Raw genomic sequence first — 23,375 nt, forward strand, 5'->3', positions numbered from 1 at the left:
CCTAAACACTGACTGCTTGTGTTTCTTTACCCAGAAGTGTCTTTTAAATGCTGTTATGGTACCTGCCTCAACTACCTCCTCTAGCTGCTCGTATCATACACCCACCCCCTCTGTGTGGAAAGATAGTCCCTCAGACCCCTAATAAATCTTTCCCCTCTCACCTTAAACCTATGCTCTCTAGTTTTGTATTTCCTTACCTTGTGAAAAAGACTGTGTGCATTCCCCTGTCAACGTCCATCCTGATTACAGACACCTCTTCATACTTCCTACATTCCCTAACCTGTCATCAACTGTTTTTCCCGAGTATATTGTATTCTTTTCTTAATTTATTCTCTCCTAGCTGCACTATCAGGGTAACATGGGGCATCTTGGACAGTCTGGACGAGTTGGGCTGAAGGGCCTGTTTCTATACTGTATGACTGTATGATTCTATAGGGCCTGACCTATAGGGAGAGGTTCAATGGTTCTTTATTGTCACATGTACCAAGATACAGTGACATTTGTATTTGCATACAATTCAGTAAATTATTTGATGACACAAATACAATCCCAGATTAAGTACAAAGTATATAGAAAAAGTCCACTGAGACCATGTACAAGAGTCGGCAGGTTCTGGTGCCATTTTCAATGTCCAAGCTGCAGTTGGCCATAAAGGCCTGTTGCAGCCTTTGGACAGGATAGGACTCTATTCCTTGGAGGGCAGGAGACCGAGGGGTGATCTTACAGGTGTACAAAATTATGAGGGGAATAGATTGGCTGAATACTGAATGCTGGGAATAAGGCGTGAGCAACAGGGAGAGGTTTGGAACGCTAAGACTTTATTCTGTGGAGTGCAGGAGGCTGAGGGGTGAACTTATACACCTCACATTTCTCTGTATTAAATTCTTGGGCATCTGGAGAATGATCTTTGCATGCATCCATGTCCCTCCCCTTTGGAATAAGTGTGTAAACAATTGCATGCATTTCAGAGCCACACGCCATGGAGTTTGCACCCCATCACACAAAGCAACCTCCCTTCTATTGACTACATCTATGCCTCACGCTGCCTCAGCAAAGCCAGCAGCATAATCAAGGACGAGTCGTACCCTGGCCTCTCCCTCTTCTTCCCTCTCACATCAGGCAAAAGGTATTGAAGTGTGAAAACACACACCTCCAGATTCAGAGACAGTTTCTTCCCAGCTACTACCAGGCAACTGAATCATCCTATCACAACCAGAGAGCAGTGTTGAACTACTATCCACCTGGAGTACTGTGTGCAGTTTTGGTCTCCAAATTTGAGGAAGGATATTCTTGCTATGGAGGGCGTGCAGCGTAGGTTCACTAGGTTAATTCCCGGAATGGCGGGGCTGTCGTATGTTGAAAGGCTGGAGCGATTGGGCTTGTATACACTGGAATTTAGAAGGATGAGGGGGGATCTTATTGAAACATACAAGATAATTAGGGGATTGGACACATTAGAGGCAGATAACATGTTCCCAATGTTGGGGGAGTCCAGAACAAGGGGCCACAGTTTAAGAATAAGGGGTAGGCCATTTAGAACGGAGATGAGGAAGAACTTTTTCAGTCAGAGGGTGGTGAAGGTGTGGAATTCTCTGCCTCAGAAGGCAGTGGAGGCCAGTTCGTTGGATGCTTTCAAGAGAGAGCTGGATAGAGCTCTTAAGGATAGCGGAGTGAGGGGGTATGGGGAGAAGGCAGGAACGGGGTACTGATTGAGAGTGATCAGCCATGATCGCATTGAATGGCGGTGCTGGTTCGAAGGGCTGAATGGCCTACTCCTGCACCTATTGTCTATTGTCTATTGTCTACCTCTTTGGTGACCCTCGGACTACCCTTGATCACTGGCTATATCTTGTGCTATATGTTATTCCCTTATCATGTGTCCATATGCTGTAAATGGATCGATTGTGATCACGTACTGTCTTTCCGCTGACTGGATAACATGCAACAAAAGCTCTACACTGTACCTCGGTACACGTGACAATAAATTAAACTAAAGGCACTAAAGGCAAGACAGCACCATAACCAAGCACCTCCCTCAATTCCTGTCTTTGAGAACAGATGGAGACACAAGGAACTCTAGGATCAAACGTCAGTTTATTGTCATGTGTACCAATTAAGGTAGTGAAACTCGAATTACCATACAGCCATACTAAAAAAAACCCCAACAAGACACAGAACTACATAAACGTTAACATAAACATCCACCACAGCGGATTCCGCACATTCCTCACTGTGATGGAAGGCAATACAGTCCAATCTTCTTCCCTCTTTATTCTCCCAGCGTCGGGGCGGTCGAAGCCCCCGCGTCTGGGCGGTCGAAGCGCTTGCAGCTCCCAAAGTCTATCTCTAACCAGGGACCACGAGCTCCACGATGTTAAAAGTCGGCAGGTTCCCGCGGTTGGAGCTCCTGAAGTCGGTCTCCAGCAGAGGCCACAGCGCGGACGGAGATACTATACGTCAAAAAAAAAAATCCATCTCCGTCAAGGTAAGAGATTAAAATAGTTTCCTCCAACCCCTCCTCCACCCCCCCACATAATACAAGCTAAAGAACACTAAAACATACATTTTAACACATACTAAAAAACAACAAAGAAGGAAGGGACAAGACAGACTGTTGGCATGGCAGCCATTGCAGGCGCCACCCGGTGGAAAAATAATCTTGAGCAAAACACAAAGTGCTGGAGGAATTCAGTGGGTCAGGCAGCATCTGTGGTGGGAATGCAGAACCTAGACTGAAGGGACAAGGCCTGGAATGTCATCTGTCCATCCCCTCCATGGATGCTTCCAGAGTTCCTCCAACAGAGTTTGTTTGAGGGCGGATAATCGTATTACAAAGCAGAGTCAAAGGCAATTTAGAGAAATAATACGTTTATTCAAGTTTTAAAAATGTGTTCCATACTTCCTGTAGAGATGAACAAATACTCAGGCGATCAGTTCTTTCAGGTCTCTGTGAGGGAACCCAGTGTTAGCCGGTTAATTTTAGTGCAGTCAGACCCCAGCCTTGTACGCAAGGCTGAGAGAGAGAGTATGTGGAGGGAGAGCAGCCCTGTCCTACAACAGGCGAAGGTTAATCTTGGGCAAAGTGTAAAGAGCAGGGCACCAAGGGCCAGCTTATTACCAAGGGGAACATTCACGTTGGCACATCACACCCTTTTGCCCTCTGGACTACATCCCAGCCCTCAAATCAAGCACTCCCTGCAATGTTTGGGTGATTTCCTTCCAGCCCCCAGAAAATCGACCACACCACACTGATCAATAGGTCCCTGCAGTGTCGGTGGTCAAAATAAAGAGGGGTGCACCATCTACCAGTGGGAAAGACAAAACCCTGCTCAACTGAGTAACGGAGCAAAATATTAATGAATGTGGAGACAGTGACAACAATATGGATCTAGAGAGAGAGAGAGAGAGCGAGGCCAGACGAAAGAAAACATGTTTGGGAAGTGGGTGGAGAAAAATATCAGAAGGAAAGAACCTGGGGCAAAGCAAAAGAAACAAATGCATTTCCCCCAGGAGTGCAGTCTCCAGGTTATCGGTGGTGCTCTGACGCCATTGTCACAGTTGATCCCGGCAGGGTTAATGTCCCAGTTGCTCAGTGCAAGGTCAGTGGCTGCAGGTATCCACACAGGGCTGGCCGGAGGTGAAGAGGTGGTAGACACTGACCAGCGGGAACATCATCAGCGCTCCCAGCAGTGAGCCCACCTGGATGGCAATCCCGCACCACACCAGGGCGAGGTGGCCGGCCTCGTGCAGGATGCTGCTGATCACCACCTTCACGTAGGAGAACAGGCCCGTGAACACCATCCACGCAATCACCTGCAAGGAGGGAAATACATCAGCCAGAGGACCGGAAGCTATCTCATCAATCCCATTCCATCGCGTCAATCCCCCACCCCCCCAACCGCTCACATCCCACCCCCATCGCGTCAATCCCACACCCTCCCAATCGCTCACACACCACACCCCCCCCCCACCAGCTTCCCCATCTGCCCTGCCCCTCTCCCGCCCCATCAGCGCTCACTCTACCACACCCACCCCACCCCCTTCCAAAACTCCACTGGGAAGTGGAATAACATAGAGCTTGTGTGGACAGATCATTAATGGTCAGCGTGGACTTGGTGGGGCGAAGGGCCTGTTTTCGTGCTGTACTTCCAAACCAAACAACTGCGGCAAGCCCAGTGGAGGCCAGGGCCGAGCAGTCGCGGCTAGTTCAAACCCACGTGAGAGAGAGCACACCGTACCTACCACTAAAGCAATGCCCGCTGACTTCCCCAACAGCGGAGGGCATGGACTGAAGGCTGCCAGCGTCAGAATGTAGGCTCCAAACAGCACCCCCAGCAACGCCAGTATACTCAGCCCAACACTCGATCTGTGCACAATAAAATGCACGTTTTAATGCATTTAAACAGGACTTAAACAAGTCATGCAGCCCAACACTCAACAGGCAAGTCAAGAGTGCTTAACTGCCAATGAACCAACAATGGAACAATGAAACTCAAGCTTGCAGTACCTGTAAGCATTCTGCACACAGATTGAATTTAAGAAAATTATTATAATGGCAACCACAGTCCATAAAAACTCATGGTTTCTTGTGGTTAGCGTCGTGTAGTCTTTAAGAGCCTGCTGGTTGTTGGAAAGAAGCTGATCTTAAACCTGCATGTTACAGTTCTCAGTCCCCTGTCCCTTACTCCAAACGGTAGCAGTGAAATGAGAGCGTGGCCAGGGCGGTGAAAGTCTTTGATGATATTGGCTGCCTCTTTGAGGCAGCGCCTGTTACAGATCGAGTGTCCACCACTCTCTAATCTCCTTGACTCCTGGGTGTATTAGTTACATAACATAACATAACATAACAAAACTTTATTGTCATTCGGCACAACACCGAACGAAATTTCAGCAGTCACAGAAAAGAACACAGGACACACGACCCCAACACAAACATCCATCACAGTGACTCCAAACACCCCCTCACTGTGCCATCAACATAACCTTCCACATCTTACTCTGGAACTATTAAATGAATCAATATTATTTTCCTTCCCCATCAACCTCTCCCTCCATTGGTAGTTGAAAGCATTCCACCTTTTAGGAACCAGAAAGTGGTGTAAAAACTGCTTAAACACTCACATGGGTAACGACATTTGATTAGCAAAAGGGATTACAGATCCAAATTTGATTTACATTGAGATTTCTGCTAAAATAAAGGGGATTTGCAAAAGGATACACAGGGCAGCACAGTGACCCAGCAGTACAGTTGCTGCCTTACAACGCAAGAAACTCAGGATCGATCCAACCGATGGGTGTTGTGTGTAGAGTTTGTACGTTCTCCCTTTGACAGAGTGCGTTTTGTCCAGGTGCTCTGGTTTCCTCCCACACTCCAAAGACGTACAGGTTTGTTGGGTAATTGGCTTCTGTAATTATAAACATTGTCCCTAGTGTATGTAGGTTAGTGTATAGGGTGATTGCTGGTAAGTGTGGGCTCGGTGGGCTGAAGGGCCTATTTCCACGCTGTACCTCTAAATTAAAGCAAAGCAAGATGCTCCATTAATAAGCAGCTTGGAGACCAAGTGGCAAGGTCTGTACTGGGGAATCAATGGCTCAATGAAGGGTTTAAATGGATATCAGGGATGACACGAATAATAGTACAGATCAGAGCAGCCAAATGTTCTTCCCAAGGAGAATTTAAAGAGGGATTAACCATTTCCAAGGGTAGTATTGGTACTGTTTTACTATTGTCATATGAAAAACTGTTCTATCCATTCAAATCATACTATACACTAGTACAATCAAGCCATGCACAAGTACAACAGGAAGTGGAAAACTAAACATACCACAGTGCAGAATATAGTGTTACAGTGTTAGTTACAGAGAAAATGCAGATTAAAAAAAGTGCTGGGGCTGCAATGAAGTAGGTTGGGAGATCAGGACTACACCCTAAGCCTATGGCCATTCAGTAATCTGATAACAGCATGGAAGAAGGTGTTCCTGAATCTGGTGGTGTGTGTTTTTAAGCTTTTGTATCTTCTGCCCGAAGGGAGAGGGGAGAAGAGGGAATGACTGGGGGGGGGGGGGGGGGGTGAGTGGTCCTTGCTGGTGTTGGTTGCTTTCCCGAGGCAACTCGATAATTCGAAACGTGCCAACTGGTGCACTAACCCTCAATGAAAACTCAATGGCAGTGTTTTGTTTAGTTTAGAGGTACTGCGCGGAAACAGGCCCTTTCGGTCTACCGGGTCCACGCCGACCAGCGATCCCCGCACATTAACACTATCCTAAACACACCAGGGCCAATTTTTACATTTACCAAGCCATTTACCAAACCTGTACGTCTTTGGAGTGTGGGAGAAAACCGAAGATCTCGGAGAAAACCCACGCAGGTCACGGGGAGAACGTACAAACTCCGTACAGACAGCACCCGTAGTTGAGATCGAACCCAGGTCTCCAGCACTGCATTCGCTGCAAGACAGCAACTCTACCGTTGCGCCACCATGCCATTAAGGAGTGTTCAAAGGAAATTGGGCAAAAGGGAGAATAAAGAACATGGAGTCAGCAATATCTGAACCGCACTTTCAACTGGGCTAGCAGGGGGATGAGGCACGATGGCATTTTCCGATGAGCACAGGGCGGGATGTCATGGAGGCCTGGAGATTAACATTCAATGAACTGAACAATAACTGGGGCAGGAAAATACACAAAGTGCTGGAGTAACTCAGCGGGTCAGACAGCATCTCTGGAGAACATGGATAGGTGGCGTTTCGGGTCAGAACTGTTCTGCAGGTGTGTTCTGAAGGATCTCGCACTGAAACGTCACCTATCCATGCACTCCAGAGAGACTGTCTAACCCGCTGAGATATTCCAGCACTTTGTCTTTTAAAAAAATATATAAACCAACATCTGCAGTTCCTTGCGTCTGCAGGCAGGTGACAGGTGGATACAGGCAAGGGATGGGGGAGGAGATGAGATTGGCGGAAGGGTGGACAAAGATGGGAAGATGACAAAAAGCGTGAGATAAGGAGGGAGGAGGTGGGGAACGCGAAGCCGGGGAAGGGAACAGGGCAGGTAAACATAGAAAATAGGTGCAGGAGCAGGCCCTTCGGCCCCTCCAGCCAGCACTGCCATTCATTGTAGTCATGGCTGATCATCTACTATCAGTAACCCGTGCCTGCCTTCTCCCCATATCCCTTGATTCCACAAGCTCCTAGAGCTCTATCTAACTCTCTTTTAAATTCATCCGGTGAATTGGCCTCCACTGCCTTCTGTAGCAGAGAATTCCACAAATTCACAACTCTCTGGGTGAAGCAGTTTTTTTTCTCATCTCAGTTTTAAATGGCCTCCCCTTTATTCTTAGACTGTGGCCCCTGATTCTGGACTCCAACATTGGGAACATTTTTCCTGCATCTAGCTTGTCCAGTCCTTTTATAATTTTATACGCTCCTATAAGATCCCCTCTCATCCCTCTAAATTCCAGTGAATACAAGCCCAGTCTTTCCAAACTTTCCTCATATGACAGTTCCGCCATCCCAGGGATTAACCTGGTGAAACTACGCTGCACTGCCTCAATAGCAAGGATGTCCTTCCTCAAATTGGGAGCCTAAAACTGCACACAATACCCCAGATGTGGTCTCACCAGGGCCCTGTACAACTGCAGAAGGACCTCTTTACTCCTACACTCAAATCCTCTCGTTACGAAGGCCAACGTGACATTAGCTTTCTTCACTGCCTGCTGTACCTGCATGTTTACTCTTAAACTGTTCTCACCTCCAGAGGGCAAACATGGTGATGAAGCAAGCCAAAGGGTTGGCCAGGTTGCCGAGCACGACTGCCAAGTGGAAGGTGGTGCTGCCATAGGGAAGGCAGGAGTAGGTCTGGATGGAGGGCAGCACACCGTTGGTCAAGGCATTGGAGACGGCCAGCAAGATGAGCAGGTAGATGGTGCGGGGGTTGTAGAACGGCGAGGGGGGTTTGGGGGCCGCCTCTGCCTCGGCCGAGAGGTGGCGCGACTCTTCGCCCGTGCCCTGCTCCCGCGGCGCACTGCTCCTGGCCGCCCGCCAGTTCAGGGCGAAGAAGGAGAGCAGGGAGACACACATCAGGAAGGCCAGGAGCCAGAAGAAGGCGCTGGCCGTGAAGATCTCTTGCAGGTAGTGCGGCTGGAGAGAGTGGGAGCCGCTGGTGTCCGTGACGTTGCGACACTCCAGCTGGCTGACTCCTTGCACCAGGGCGGCGAGGCTGGGCACCAGGGCGCCCAGACCCTGGCCCACGAAGAAGGACCTGATGAACCTGGAGGGCAGGTGGAACATGAAGGGCAGGAAGGTGACGTTGGAGGTGCAGCAAACGGCAGCCAGGATGAAGGTCAAGGTCAGGAAGGCAACGCTACGCTGCACCCCACCAACGACCACCGTCCGGTCCCAGCTCAGGGCCAGGGCGATCGAGGACAGCGCGCCCACCGTCTGGATGAAGTAGATGACGCAACGCTCGTTCAGCAGAGTCGGGGAGAACCTGTGGGCCAGGGTGACAACGAGGGGGCCGATGTTGGACATAGCGATCAGCACAGTCAGGTAAGCCGGCAAACTCCACCCTGGGGGAAGAGACAGAAGCAGAGCAGCATTACAGTTGGAAAACAGGTCCCACTCCAAGGAACCGGCCAGGCTCAGAGTCTCGGCTGAGCTACCGAGGACAAAAACGCATGGCAAGTTTGCCTTCATTGGTCAGGGCAATGAGAACAAGTGCAGGAAGCCACGTTGCAGCTTTGGTCTGGCCAAATTTGGTGCAGTGTGCGAAGTTCTGGTCACCCTATCAGCAGGAAGGTTGTGGTGGCTTTAGTACGGGCGTAAAAGAGATTCATCAGGGTTCTGCCAGATTAGAGGGTATTAGCTACGAGAAGTTGGAGAAAGTTGGACTGTTTTCTCTGCACAGAGGTTGACGTGAGACCTAATGGAAGTGTATAAAATTATGAGAGGCATAGTTAGGATAGACAGTTAGACCCTTTTTCCCCAGGGTGTAAATGTGAAAGACGAGAGGACATAACTTTAAGGTTAGAAGGGTAAAGGTTAGGAGTTGAGGTTAGGGCAACTTTTTTTAAAACAGAGGTTGCAGGGTGCCTGGAACACATTGGAGGAGGCAGGTACAACAGCACTTCTAAGATGCTTTTAAATAGGCCCATGGATATGCAGGGAATGGGGAATATGGATCATGTGAAGGCAGAGGAGATTTATTTAACTTGGCATCATGTTCAGCACAGACATAGTGGCCAAAGGGCTTGTTCCCGTGCTGTACTGTTCTATAGTCTATTGTCTGCACAACAATAACAGGTATAACAGGTATAACAGAGCTTTATTTGTCGTTCGGTACCGAAGTACCGAACGAAACTACATAGCAGTCATAGAAAAAAAAAGAACACAAGACACATAACCCCAACACAAACGTCCATCACAGTGACTCCAAACACCCCCTCACTGTGATGGAGGCAACAAAACTTCCACTCTCTTCCCCACGCCCACGGACAGACAGCTCGTCCCCGACCGACCCGCACAGTCCCCGCACCGGGCGCTGAAACGTCCCGCGGCCGAACCGGGCGATGAAAGGCCCGCGACCAAGCCTTGCGCAGCTAAGTCCCGTGGTCGAGCCGCACCGGGCGATGTTAAGTCCCGCAGCCGAGCCGCACCAGGGACTACACACACAGCTCAGAAGCAATGGGCCAAGAAAAAAAGAAAGCGTTGGGAGTAACTCAGCAGGTCAGGCAGCATCCTTGGAGAACATGGGTTGGTGACGTTTAGGGTCAGGACCCTTCTTCAGACTGATCCTGACCTGAAACGTCATCTACCCGTGTTCACCAGGGATGCTGCCTGACCTGCTGAGTTACTCCAACACTTAGTGCCTTGTTTTGTAAACCAGTATCTGCAGTTCCTTGTTTCTAAACGATGGGTTGACTGTCCCTTTCTTGCGATTTGTGAGAGGGGGAACTGAACTAACATCTAAAACAGATGTAGAGTTGGAGCCAGAGTGTGAGCCAACCCTAAACCACAAGCTGGTTACTCTAAAGCAGCGGTTCTTAACCTGGGGGTCATGACACCTCATGGGGATCGTTTGGGGTTTTTCTGGGGGTCATGAAGGGGCCATAAATGAAATTATCCCATCCCATTGACTGAGTATTGGCAGACATGTTTTCATAAATCGGGCTGTCATATGTTGAAAGACTGGAGCGACTAGGCTTGTATACACTGGAATTTAGAAGGATGAGAGGGGATCTTATCGAAACATATAAGATTATTAAGGGGTTGGACACGTTAGAGGCAGGAAACATGTACCCAATGTTGGGGGAAGTCCAGAACCAGGGGCCACAGTTTAAGAATAAGGGGTAGGCCATTTAGAACGGAGATGAGGAAAAACTTTTTCAGTCAGATAGTTGTAAATCTGTGGAATTCTCTGCCTCAGAAGGCAGTGGAGGCCAATTCTACGAATGCATTCAAGAGAGAGCTAGATAGAGCTCTTAAGGATAGCGGAGTCAGGGGGTATGGGGAGAAGGCAGGAACAGGGTACTGATTGAGAATGATCAGCCATGATCACATTGAATGGCGGTGCTGGCTCGAAGGGCCGAATGGCCTCCTCCTGCATCTATTGTCTATTGATTTTTTTTTCAATTTTTGTTTCGGGGGTCACGGTACTGACCAAGAATGTCTGATGGGGTCGTGGGGCCAAAAAGGTTAAGGACCGCTGCTCTAAATATTAATCGCATGTGCTCAATTAGACAGCGCAATGACGGTGTCAGTTGATTTAGATAAGGATTTTACGTCCACTTTTCCACCACAAGCCTAATTGAAAAGAGATGATAAACAACGACGATTGAGTTAGATAGAGCTCTCGGGGCTAGCAGAGTCAGGGGATATGGGGAGAAGGCAGGCACGGGTTACTGCTTGTGGATGATCGGCCATGATCACAATGAATGGCGGTGCTGGCTCAAAGGGCCAAATGGCCTCCTCCTGCAACAATTTTCTATGTTTCTATGTAACAGTGGGGATATCATCTGCTTCTGGAGAGGTCACCGAGTTGCAGAAAGCCCTGAAGATCAATTAGCAGCCCTGAAGTGAGCAGGACTGTGGATCGAGGAGGGAACAGGTGGACACGAACAGCCATCCCCGACACTCACCTTCGGGCAGGCTCTTTGTCACCACGGGAAGCTCCACCCACAAGGCGTTCACTGCCAGCCAGGAGCCCATTCCAAACAAGGCCACCAGCAGGTGGGTGAAGAGGGAGCTCCGCACAACCACGGCCATCTTGGTTAGATCTGGGGAGAGAAAGAACTTCTCCAGCACGTGATCAACACACTCGCCTCTGCTATGACGGGAGGGTTCGGAGGCGTCCCGTCCCCAACACCCAGTCTGGGCAAATGGTCAAATCTCAAAGGTTAACTTTTCCAAAAAGAAGTCACCAAGTCATACAGCGCAGAAACTGGCCCTTCAGCCCAACTTGTCCATGCTGAATTTGTTGTCTCATCCAAGTTAATCCCACGTGCCTATGCCTATCCCACAACCCCCCTTTGAATCTTTCCCATCCATGCAACTGTTCAAAATTAGGGTCCTTCCGCTGCTGGGCATTGAGGGGCAGAGTCCAGTGAGGACCTTAAACCTCAAATAAGGGAATTGACACTGAGAATATCTGAGGTTTTGTGTGCAGTTTTTGTTTTGTACACATTTTTTTATTCGGAACAAAGTTTATTTTTGAAATAAAAAGTCTTTCAACATTACAATATCCACCTCAACCATTACCATTGGCAATTAATTCCATAACCACTGCCTTCTGAAAAAGGTTTCTCCTCAGATTCCTATTAATAAATCTTTCCCCTTTCATTTGTCCTCTGGTTTTTGAATCTCCTTCCCGGATGAAAGACACTGTGCATTCACCTTATTTATTCCACTCGTGATTTTATACACTTCCAGAAGATCATCCCTCAGTCTCCTGCACTTCACAGAACTGTGGCCTGCTCAACCTCTCCCTTTTGCTCAGGCCACAGTGCTTATTCTTCGGGCCACAGTCCTAACAACATCCTAATAAATCACTTGGGTGAAAGAGCACAAAACAATAAGCACACTACCCCCTTGTGGGAGAAAGTGGCACAGTACCCGACTTAAAAGGCATTTAATCATTCATTGGTGAGAACCAACTAGATAGAATCAGCCTTTATTTTCTTAACAGTACAACAAAGCAACTATCAGCCCATAATGTCCGTGCTGAATATGACAGCATTATATAGAAACATAGATACATAGACAATAGGTGCAGGAGGAGGCCATTCGGCCCTTAGAGCCGATACCGCCATTCAATGTGATCATGGCTGATCATCCACAATCAGTACCCCATTCCTGCTTTCTCTCCATATCCCTTGATTCCATTGGCCCTAAGAGCTCTATCCAACTCAAGTAAAGTTAAAGTAACCTCCTCTGCCTAAATGTGATCCATATCCCTCTATTCCCTGCATATCCACGTGTCTATCTAAAAACCTCAGACGCCATTATCGTATCTGCCTCCACCACCACCCCTGGCAGTGCATTTCAGGCACCTACCACTCTCTCACCACTATGAGAAATACTTTGTGATTTACACACCTCCTAGGCCACAAGGGAGTTGGCCACAATTGTTAAGGATGGGCTCCACAGACCTCTTGGTCTGAGATTTCCCAGCATTCGCAACCCTTTGTATGAAGAAGTTTCCATGACCTGCCTTGAATGTCCCCTGGCACTGGACATGAAACCCCATCCCTGTATCTGCCAGCCAAGCCCCGTTAGAATTTTGCACTTTTCAATGAGATCATCCTCTTTCCAACTCTTCGCCCCAGGTCTGCACAATCACCCCGTAGAATAACACCGGCACAACTCCTCCCGCCAAACCTCAGGGATGGATCTGCTGAATCTTCTGCTGCACTCCTTGCATTGCAGAAGACCAGAACTCCACACAGCAACACTCCCGAATGAAGGAGGGTCCCGACCCAAAACATCACCCATCCATGTCCTCCACAGATGCTGAGTTACTCCAGTACTTTGTGTTCTATGCAAGATTCCGGTATCTGCAGTTCCTTGTCCCTACATTCTAATTGTGCCATTTTGCAGTTAAGTCTTCATGCCAGAAGGGTTAAAAAAACACACTTGTCTCTCTAATTAGAAACATAGAAAAATAGGTGCAGGAGTAAGCCATTCGGCCCTTTGAGCCACCACTGCCATTCATTATGATCATGGTTGATCATCTAAAATCAGTACCCCGTTCCTACTTTTCCCCCCCACATCCCTTGATTCCTTTAGCCCTAACGTCTAAATCTAACTCTCTCTTGAAAACATTCAGTGAATTGGCCTCCACTGCCTTCTTTGGCAATAATTGGTTGTTCTCTGCTTGTGATTTGTGTACAAGGACAGAGGTCCTTTTCAATAGTTCACCCCCCCTCCCCCCCAACTCCCCTTCTCTAAGCTAAACATAGAACTAGATACAAAAATTAGATAACATAGAATGAGCGATCGATGGTCGACGTGGAATCAGGGGGCCAAAATATCTATGCTGTATCTCCAAACTAAACCTCACGTTTCGGGTTGAGACCCTTCTTCAGACTGAAGACTTTGGAATATTGTATGCAGTTCTGGTTGCCCCATTAGAGGAAGGATATGGAGGCTTTGTGGAGGGTGTAGAAGACATTTACCAGAAGGTATTAACTATAAGGAGAGTTGGACAAATATGGATAGTTTTCTCTAGAACGGGAGGTTGAGGGGAGACCTGATGGGTGTATAAAATTAAAAGGTATAGATGGGGTAGACAATCAGAAACGCTTTCTCCGGGTAGAAATTTCAAGGTCTTGAGCGCATAGACTGAAGGTGAGAAAGTGACCGTTTAAAGTTGACTTGTGGGCAAGTTTATTTTTAAATTACGGAGTGGTGGGTGCCTGGAACGCACTGTTAGAAATGGTGGTGGAGGCTGAGAGAGAAAGACATTCTGGCCTTCCATCACAGTGAGGAGGGACTGGAGGAGACTCACTGTGATAGATGTTTCTTTTGTTTGGTGTTAGTTTATGATTGTATGTGTTATTGCATTTTTATTGATTATTCTTATTGGTCTTATTGTTGAACTATTGACTATTGATACAATAGCGGCATTTAAGAGACGTTTAGATAGGCACATGGGTCTGCAGGGAATGGAGGAGTATGGATCATGTGCAGGCAGAGGAGATACGTTCAACTGGCATCATGTTCAGCATATATTGTGGGCCGAAGGGCCTGTTCCTGCACTATCCTGTACTATGCTGTACTGTTCTATGTTGGAGCCACAAGGCAGCACTTCTCCCATTGAGAAGCAAATCCAACATCACTGAAGCGAGCCCTTTGGCCCATCACATCCTTGCCAAAAACCACCCATCTACACCAATCCCATTTGCCCACATCCTTTGACCACTCAATAATATTAAAATTGTGTGTCTTTTTATCATCAATCGCTGTCACAACGGGAACCCAACAGGTCCACGGGTCGTGTTTCGTTCAAATTGTTGCGCTATTGTGTACTGTTTTGGCTGCTTTCTGCCCAACCAATTGTCAAAGCGCTTTTGATTGCAACATGTGCCTTAATTTAGTTCAACAACGAAACTGACAAGTTACTAAAGAACCTTTAGTAACAACAGGTACCCAACAGGTCCAGGGGTCATCTAGTTTCCTTTCAAACCCTCTCTCTCATCTCCCCCCCAATATATTTTGGAACTGTTTAAACTCCTGGCTCTGTGCGATAGAGTACTTGTTGGTTCTTTGTCCTGGTCAGTGGGTGAAGGGAATGCCCATATTGCATCACACTGTTCTAACCTACATGACTCATCAACTTACAGTAACCAGAAGCCACCAGCCAGCTGCCACTATTGCTCAATATTACTTGAGAAACCTGTTGGCTTTAAGCTTCGTAATGAATTTTTACGGTGATCGTACAACATAGAACAATAGTACAGTGCTGAAACAGGCCCAATATCCGTGCTGAACACCGGGCCCAGTTAATCTCCTCTGCACAAGATCCTATATCCTCAGCCGAGCAGCAGTGGAGATTTCTACCATGTTGTGAAGCATCATTCCAGTCCAGCCTATTCAACCTGTCTCGTCCATCCGAGCTTTGACAAGAGTTACCACTCCCATCCCACCTAAAATAATAGGTGCAGTTCATCCAAATAGATCATGACTAATGTGATCTTGGCCTCAACACCACTCCCACACTTCTTGCCACCTTGAATATTTTCCAATTGCTAAAGGAAGCAGCAGAAGCCGATACAATTAAGATTTTCAAAAGACAATGACAGATACGGATAGGAATGGTTTTAAGGAATGTGGGCCAAAGGCAAGCAAATGGGCCTTTCGCAAGATGCCAACTTGGTTGGTGTGGGCATTGTGGGCCAAAGGGCCTGTTCTTGTGCCTTACTGTTCTCGGTTGGAGCCACAATGTGGCAGCTCTAGCAACAGCACTGCGACGCTCTATTCTTGAATCTATTGAATTTCCAAAGAATGCAAGCAAGAAATCTAATATCACCCGAGTTACCTCTTTCATAATCAATTTTGTACACTATGGTGTAGGAAAAAACCTGCAGATGCCGGTTTGAATCGAAGGTAGACACGAAATGCTGGAGTAACTCAGCGGGTCAGGCAGCATCTCGGGAGAGAAGGAATGGGTGACGTTTCGGGTCGAGACCCTGCAGTCTCGACCCAAAACTTCACCCATTCCTTCTCTCCCGAGATGCTGCCTGACCCGCTGAGTTACTCCAGCATTTCGTGTCTATCTTGTACGCTATGTTTCTGATCAACTCTCAGGGAAGCAGTTCCAAAGATATACAATCTTCCAAACAACCTTGCACCTGAAATAACAGACGCTAATGTTAAAACTACACCCTTACTTCTGCACTCTCCCCACTCAATGGGAAACACTCAGCATCTACTCTGTCAATCCTCAATGTTCCAACAAAATCATCCCTTTCCTCTAAACTCCAAAGCAAGTTTAGGTTCAGCTTCTCCTCCTACAACAACTACTTTATCCAAGCGATCACCCCACTGAACTATCACTATATTGTATCCATTCACATACAGGCAGTTCTGTTACAATTCCTGTTTCCATAACATGAATTGGATATAATGAGAAGAATGAATAAGAGAACACTGTTTGCATTTCTCACGCCTTATTGAATACAATTTCAATCGGGAACTAGAGAAGTTACTTTGAAAAATGACAAGCAGAAAAAAGCTGCCTTGGATTTAAACAATATTAGGCGGAAAAACTGTTTCCAGGTAAACCTGCCTGCAGTAATCAGACACTATGGTCTTCCGAGAACAGTCTGTCAGTTTCACCTTGGGAGGCAATTGAAATCACTTCTATTGTCATTTATGCGATAAAACCCTGTTAAATAACGTAATACACAGGCTGCTGAAGGTTTGCAGTAACAAAATAAACTTATTGCTATTAAAAAAGGCCTCAATGTTTGAAAATCCAGCTGAATAAATAACTTTGTTATTGTTCATGTCACAGGAGCCGAATAATGCCATTCGGCCCATCAAACCCATTCCGCCATTCAAACGTGGCTGATTCATCTTTCCTTCACAACCCCATTCTCCTGCCTTCTCCCCAAACCCCGGACATCTGTACTGAACAAGAATCTATCAATCTCCACCTTAAAAATATCCATGAACTTGGCCTCCACAGCCTTCTGTGGCAATAAATGCCAGATTCGCCACCCTCTGACAAAAGAAATTCCTCATATATCCTTTCTAAACGTACGTCCCTGTACCGCCTTTAATTGCGCTCCCCCTCCCCCTCCTCTGGAGGAGCACAGCACCACAGTGAAGGAGAAAGAAGATGGCCGCTGACAGGACGGTATTAGTGGCTCCCTCTCCCCTTTCCCCTCCCCCACCCCATTCCCCCCTCGTCACCCCCCTCTACCCCCATTGAGATTCATTTAATTTTTTTAAAGACAATTTATTTTAAAGACAAAACCCGATTTCCCCAGGTCGCAATGGAAACCCTATGAGGAACGGGCCCAACGGGCCCACTTGGTCTAGTCCTTCCTAAAAGTACATCCTTTTATTCTGAATGGGTTGAGACCGACGTCGGGAAGCTCCAAAAGCCGCACGACGTTCGCCAATTCCCGACCTGGGGTAGATCGCCCGGCGCGGGGGAGCTGAGACCCCTCCGCCCCGATGCCGGAGCTTGATCGCCCCGACGAGGAAGACCCGCCACCGGCTACGGGAGTAAGATCATCCCGTCAACGGAAGGTTAGAGGCCCCCGACCGCTGGAGGACAAAGAAGGGAGAGATTGAACTTTTTTTCGCCTTCCAGTGAGGAATGCAGAGGAGTCACTGTGGTGGATGTTCATGTTAAAACGTATTTTGTGTGTTCTGTTGCTTTTTATTGGTATGATGATGTCTGTATGGCAAATGAAATTCCTCGTAGGTTGCAAAATATACTTGCTAACAAAGTATGATTATGATAAAGATTATGATTACAAGTCTGAAACTCTCCCGCCCGTAAACTCCTTTTCTCCATTGACACAAATGTTTTTATAAATGTGCTGTTCTACAATGAGGTTTCTTAGGAAACCACCTATCACTTTACAGCAGAACTAATTGTATATTCTTCCTGAAACCTGGTGAGCAAAACTGTACCATTTCCCCTTCCATTGACTCTCAGCCTGAAGAAGGGTCTTGACCCGAAATGTCACTTATTCCTTTTCTCCAGAGATACTGTTTGACCTGCTGAGTTACTCCAGCTTTTTGTGTCTATCTTCTCTACAGAGTTCTCCGGGTGATGTCACACCAGCGCCCTCTAAAGTTGCATCAATACTTCCTGTTTTTCCACATTTTATCCCCTGCTGTTGAAGGCCAATGTTCTTCGTTACTCATGTAGGAAGGAACTGCAGATGCTGGTTTAAATCAAAGAGAGACTTCTTAATTACTTTGTTTAATCCAAGTTCTTAGTTACTTGCTACATCTTCATGGCAACCCACTAAATTTAAAAAAACACAGATCTAGGTCCCCAGATCCCCAGAACCATACCATTCTGTATTCTTGCCTTTTAAACGTGCAAGGAGATACAGCGGAATAAACTGTATGATATCCATCAAATCATGCAATAAGAGTACAAACATGCCATACACAACAGGGAGTACAAATAGAAACATAACCAGTGTGCAGAATAGAATCTTACAGCATTAGAGCATTATAGTTTCCCAGAAAGTGGAAGTAAAAAAAGTGCAAGAACTACAACGAGGTAAACTGGGAGATTGGGACTACACCTGCAGCATTAGATTTTATCTACCAACTTTTTACTCACTCAGTCTTAACTCAATGCTAACCTAATTGGAATTATCATTAGCAGATGTAGCTTTTGAAAACTCAGTTCTTTCATCCAAGTGACAAAAATAAATGCTAAAACTGCAATATATCAGCGCCTCTACCACCTTAGACAGCTGAGGAAATTCAGAGTGTCTCTGAGGATCCTTCAATGCTTCTACTCTGGGGCTGTAGAGAGCATCCTGTCCAGCAACATCAGTCTGGTTTGGGAACAGCTCTGCCCAGGACAGGAAGGCCCTGCAGAGAGTAGTGCGTTCGGCAGAATGCACCATGGGAACTACACTCGCCCCCCTGCAGGACCTATACATCAGGAGGTGTAGATCAAGAGCAAGCAAGATTATGAGGGACCCCTGCCACCCCAGCAACAGACTGTTCCAGCTGCTACAGTCAGGCAAGCGCCTCCGCTGTCACGCTGTGAAAACAGAGAGGATGAGACGGAGTTTCTTCCCATAGGCCATCAGGACTGTTAACTTTTATAACTCCAGGGACTACATTTTGTCTTCTCTGTATTAACTTTAATTTATATGCTGTAACTGTAATTTTTTTTGCACAATCCGAGGCATTGCCACTTTCATTTCACTGCACATCGTGTATGTGTATGTGACAAATAAACTTGACTTGACTTGAAATACTAGAAACACTAGTTTCTCAAGCGAAGCTGGACTCAAAATGCTGGAGTAACTCAGCGGGTCGGGCAGCATCTCTGGAGAGAAGGAATGGGTGACGTTTCAGGTCGAGATCCTTCTTCAGAAGTCTGCATTTTGCATTTTCCAGCATTTTGTGTCTACCTTTGATTTTAACCAGCATCTGCAGTTTTTTTTCCCTACACAATTTCTCAAGCAACATCTATTAATTGAAAAAAAACACAGAAATAGGATCTTCAGCCTCCCATCCACATTGACCATCAATCACCCACGTTCTATGCTATCCTGCTTTCTCGGCCACTCCTACACATTAGAGGACTTTACAGAGGCCAATTAGCCTACAAACTCACATGTTGGGACATGGGAGGAAACCTGTACACCGACCGGGAGGAAACCCACGCGGTCACAGGGAGAACATGCAAACTACACACAGAGCAGCTAAGGTCAGCATTAAACCCTGGTCTCTGGCGGCAGCTCTCCCAGCTGCAAAACGGTGCCACCGTATTACATTTTAGGCCCTAGAAACATCCTCAAGTAACAATTTGGAGTTGAAGGAGATCACTCAGTTCTTTTGGGTGGGCGGTTGGAGCGGTTGGAGCAGCGGCCGGGCGGTAGGTTTAGTAACCGAGCACGGGGCTTTGTTTGGAGAGTATGAGTGCCAGGGCAGTTTTTTGTTCTGGGTGTCGGATGTGGGGAATCTGGGAGTCTGATAGTCTTCCAGACATCCACATCTGCGCCAGGTGTGACGAGATGGGGCTCCTAAGGGACCGTATTAGGAACCTGGAGCGGCAGATTGATGACCTCCGTCTGATCAGGGAGAGTGAGGAGGTTATAGATAGGAGTTACAGAGAGGTGGTCACTCCTAGACCACGGGAGGTAGACAAGTGGGTCACTGTTAGGGGGGGCAAGGAACAGAGGCAGGGACTAGGGAGTACCCCGGTGGCTGTACCCCTTGGAAATAAGTACTCCTGTTTAAGTACTGTTGGGGCGGACAGCCTACCTGGGGGCAACGACGGTGCCCGGGCCTCTGGCAAGGAGTCCGGCCCTGTTGCTCAGAAGGGTAGGGAAAGGAAGAGGAGCGCGGTAGTAATAGGGGACTCTATAGTGAGGGGGTCAGATAGGCGTTTCTGTGGATGCAGTCGGGAGACCCGGATGGTGGTTTGCCTCCCTGGTGCCAGGGATGTGTCTGAGCGTGTCCAGGATATCCTGAAAGGGGAGGGAGAGGAGCCAGAGGTCGTGGTACATATAGGTACCAACAATATAGGTAGGATAAGGGAAGAGGTCCTGAAAGGAGAATTTAGGGGGCTAGGAAGAGAGTTTAAAAAAAGGACTTCCAAAGTAATAATCTCAGGCTTACTGCCTGTGCCACGCGATAGTGAGAATAGGAATGGAGTGAGGTGGAGGATAAATACGTGGCTGAGGAACTGGTGCAGGGAGCAGGGTTTCAAGTTTCTGGATCATTGGGACCTCTTCTGGGGGAAGTATGACCTGTACAAAAAGGACGGGTTGCATCTGAACCCGAGGGGAACCAATATCCTGGCGGGGAGATTTGCTAAAATAACTGCGGAGACTTTAAACTAGTACGGTTGGGGGGAGGGACTCAAACACAGATAGCTAATAGGCAGTGTGTGAGGCAGGAGGCAGAAAAGGGAAACACTCAGACCCAATATGTAGGAGAGAAAGAAGGGAAAAGAAATAAACTGAGAATAAGAAATGATGGGTCCCTTAAATGTGTATATTTTAATGCTAGGAGCATTGTAAGAAAGGTGGATGAGCTTAGAGCCTGGATTGACATCTGGAAGTATGATGTTGTGGCGATCAGTGAAACATGGTTGCAGGAGGGTTGCGATTGGCAATTAAATATTCCAGGATTTCATTGTTTCAGATGTGATAGAATCGGAGGGGCAAGAGGTGGGGGTGTTGCATTGCTTGTCAGGGAGGATATCACAGCAGTGCTTTGGCAGGACAGACTAGAAGGCTCGATTAAGGAGGCTGTTTGGGTGGAACTCAGAAATGAGAAAGGTTTAGCAACACTTATAGGGGTGTATTATAGACTGCCAAATAGGGAACGAGAATTGGAAGAGCAAATATGTAAGGAGATAGCAGATATTAGTAGTAAGCACAGAGTGGTGATTGTGGGTGATTTCAATTTTCCGTATATAGACTGGGAATCACATTCTGTTAAAGGGCTGGATGGTTTGGAGTTTGTAAAATGTGTGCAGGATAGTTTTTTGCAGCAATACGTAGAGGTGCCTACCAGAGAAGGGGCAGTGTTGGACCTCCTGTTAGGAAATGAGATGGGTCAGGTGACGGAGGTATGTGTTGAGGAGCACTTTGGGTCTAGTGATCACAATGCCATTAGTTTCAATATCATTATGGAGACGGTCAAATCTGGACCAAGGGTTGAGATTTTGGATTGGAGAAAGGCTAATTTTAAGGAGATGAGAAAGGATTTAAAAGGAGTGAAATGGAAATTTTTGTTTTATGAAAAGGATATAATAGAGAAATGGAGGATATTTAAAGGTGAAATTTTGAGAGTACAGAGTCTTTATGTCCCTGTTCGGTGGAAAGGAAAGAATAATAATTTGAAAGAGCCGTGGTTTTCCAGGGAAATTGGACACTTGGTTCGGAAAAAGAGGGAGATATACAATGAATATAAGCGGCAGGGAGTAAATGAGGTTCTTGAGGAATATAAAGAATGTAAAAGGAATCTTAAGAAGGAAATTAGAAAAGCGAAAAAAAGATATGAGGCTGCTTTGGCAAGTAATGTAAAAGTAAACCCCAAGGGGTTCTACAGATATGTCAATAGCAAAAGGATAGTGAGGGATAAAATTGGTCCATTAGAGAGTCAGAGTGGACAGCTATGTGCTGAGCCGGAAGAAATGGGGGAGATATTAAACAATTTCTTTTCTTCGGTATTTACCGAGGAGAAGGATATTGAATTATGTGAGGTAAGCGAAACAAGTAGAGTAGTGATGGAAATTATGAGGATTAAAGAAGAGGAGGTACGGACACTTTTGAAAAATATAAAAGAGGATAAGTCTCCAGGTCCTGATAGGATATTCCCTAGGACATTGAGGGAAGTTAGTGCAGAAATAGCAGGGGCTATGACGGAAATATTTCAAACGTCATTAGAAACGGGGATGGTGCCGGAAGATTGGCGCATTGCGCATGTTGTGCCTTTGTTTAAAAAAGGTTCTAAAAGTAAACCTAGCAATTATAGACCTATTAGTTTGACGTCTGTGGTGGGAAAATTAATGGAAAAGATACTTAGGGACAATATATATAATTATTTGGATAATCAAGGCCTGATTAGAAACAGTCAACATGGATTTGTGCCTGGAAGGTCATGTTTGACTAATCTTCTTGAATGTTTTGAAGAGGTTACCAGGGAAATTGATAAGGGCAAGGCTGTGGATGTTGTCTATATGGACTTCAGTAAGGCATTTGACAAGGTTCCACATGGAAGGTTGATTAAGAAGGTTAAATCGTTGGGTATTAATAGTGAGGTTGCAAGATGGATTCAACAATGGCTGAATGGGAGATACCAGAGGGTAACGGTTGACAATTGTATGTCAGGTTGGAGGCCAGTGTCTAGTGGAGTACCCCAAGGATCTGTATTGGGTCCACTGTTGTTTGTCATTTACATTAATGATCTGGATGATGGTGTGGCAAATTGGATTAGTAAATATGCAGATGATACTAAGATAGGTGGAGTAGTTGATAGTGAGGTAGATTTTCAAAGTCTACAGAGAGACTTGGGCCTTTTGGAAGGGTGGGCTGAAAGATGGCAGATGGAGTTTAATGCTGATAAGTGTGAGGTGCTGCATTTTGGTAGGACAAATCAAAATAGGACGTACAGGGTAAATGGTAGGGAATTGAGGAATGCAGTGGAACAGAGGGATCTGGGAATAACTGTGCATTGTTCCCTGAAGGTGGAATCTCATGTGGATAGGGTGGTGAAGAAGGCGTTTGGTATGCTTGCCTTTATAAATCAGAGCATCGAGTATAGAAGTTGGGATGTAATGTTAAAATTGTACAGGGCATTGGTGAGGCCGAATCTGGAGTATGGTGTGCAGTTCTGGTCGCCAAATTATAGGAAGGATGTCGACAAAATGGAGAGGGTACAGAGGAGATTTACTAGAATGTTGCCTGGGTTTCAGCACTTAGGCTACAGAGAGAGGTTGAACAGGTTGGGTCTTTATTCTTTGGAGCGTAGAAGGTTGAGGGGGGACTTGATAGAGGTTTTTAAAATTTTGAGAGGGACGGACAGAGTTGACGTGGGTAGGCTTTTCCCTTTGAGAGTGGGGAAGATTCCAACAAGGGGACATAGCTTCAGAATTGAGGGACAAAGGTTTAGGGGTAACATGAGGGGGAACTTCTTTACTCAGAGGGTTGTGGC

At 46.7% G+C, this 23,375-nt stretch overlaps 1 protein-coding gene across 2 annotated transcripts in view; it reads right to left on the minus strand.

Annotated features, from left to right (window-relative positions):
- Positions 1-2,533: 2,533 nt before the first annotated feature.
- slc52a2 (solute carrier family 52 member 2) overlaps positions 2,534-23,375 on the minus strand; it is a 28,660-nt gene continuing 7,818 nt past the window's right edge. The window contains exons 2-5 of one of the 2 annotated variants that reach the window (XM_078425916.1): positions 11,135-11,272; positions 7,750-8,566; positions 4,243-4,366; positions 2,534-3,813 (exon numbers count right to left, since the gene is read on the minus strand). In XM_078425916.1, coding sequence (XP_078282042.1) covers positions 3,601-3,813; positions 4,243-4,366; positions 7,750-8,566; positions 11,135-11,272 — 1,292 coding nt within the window. In that variant the 3' untranslated portion in view covers positions 2,534-3,600. Of the gene's footprint in view, positions 3,814-4,238; positions 4,367-7,749; positions 8,567-11,134; positions 11,273-23,375 lie in introns of both variants that reach the window. The other variant, XM_078425908.1, reaches the window with a different exon arrangement.

This window comes from Rhinoraja longicauda, chromosome 2 (assembly GCF_053455715.1).
Source record: "Rhinoraja longicauda isolate Sanriku21f chromosome 2, sRhiLon1.1, whole genome shotgun sequence".
Lineage (NCBI taxonomy): Eukaryota > Metazoa > Chordata > Chondrichthyes > Rajiformes > Arhynchobatidae > Rhinoraja > Rhinoraja longicauda.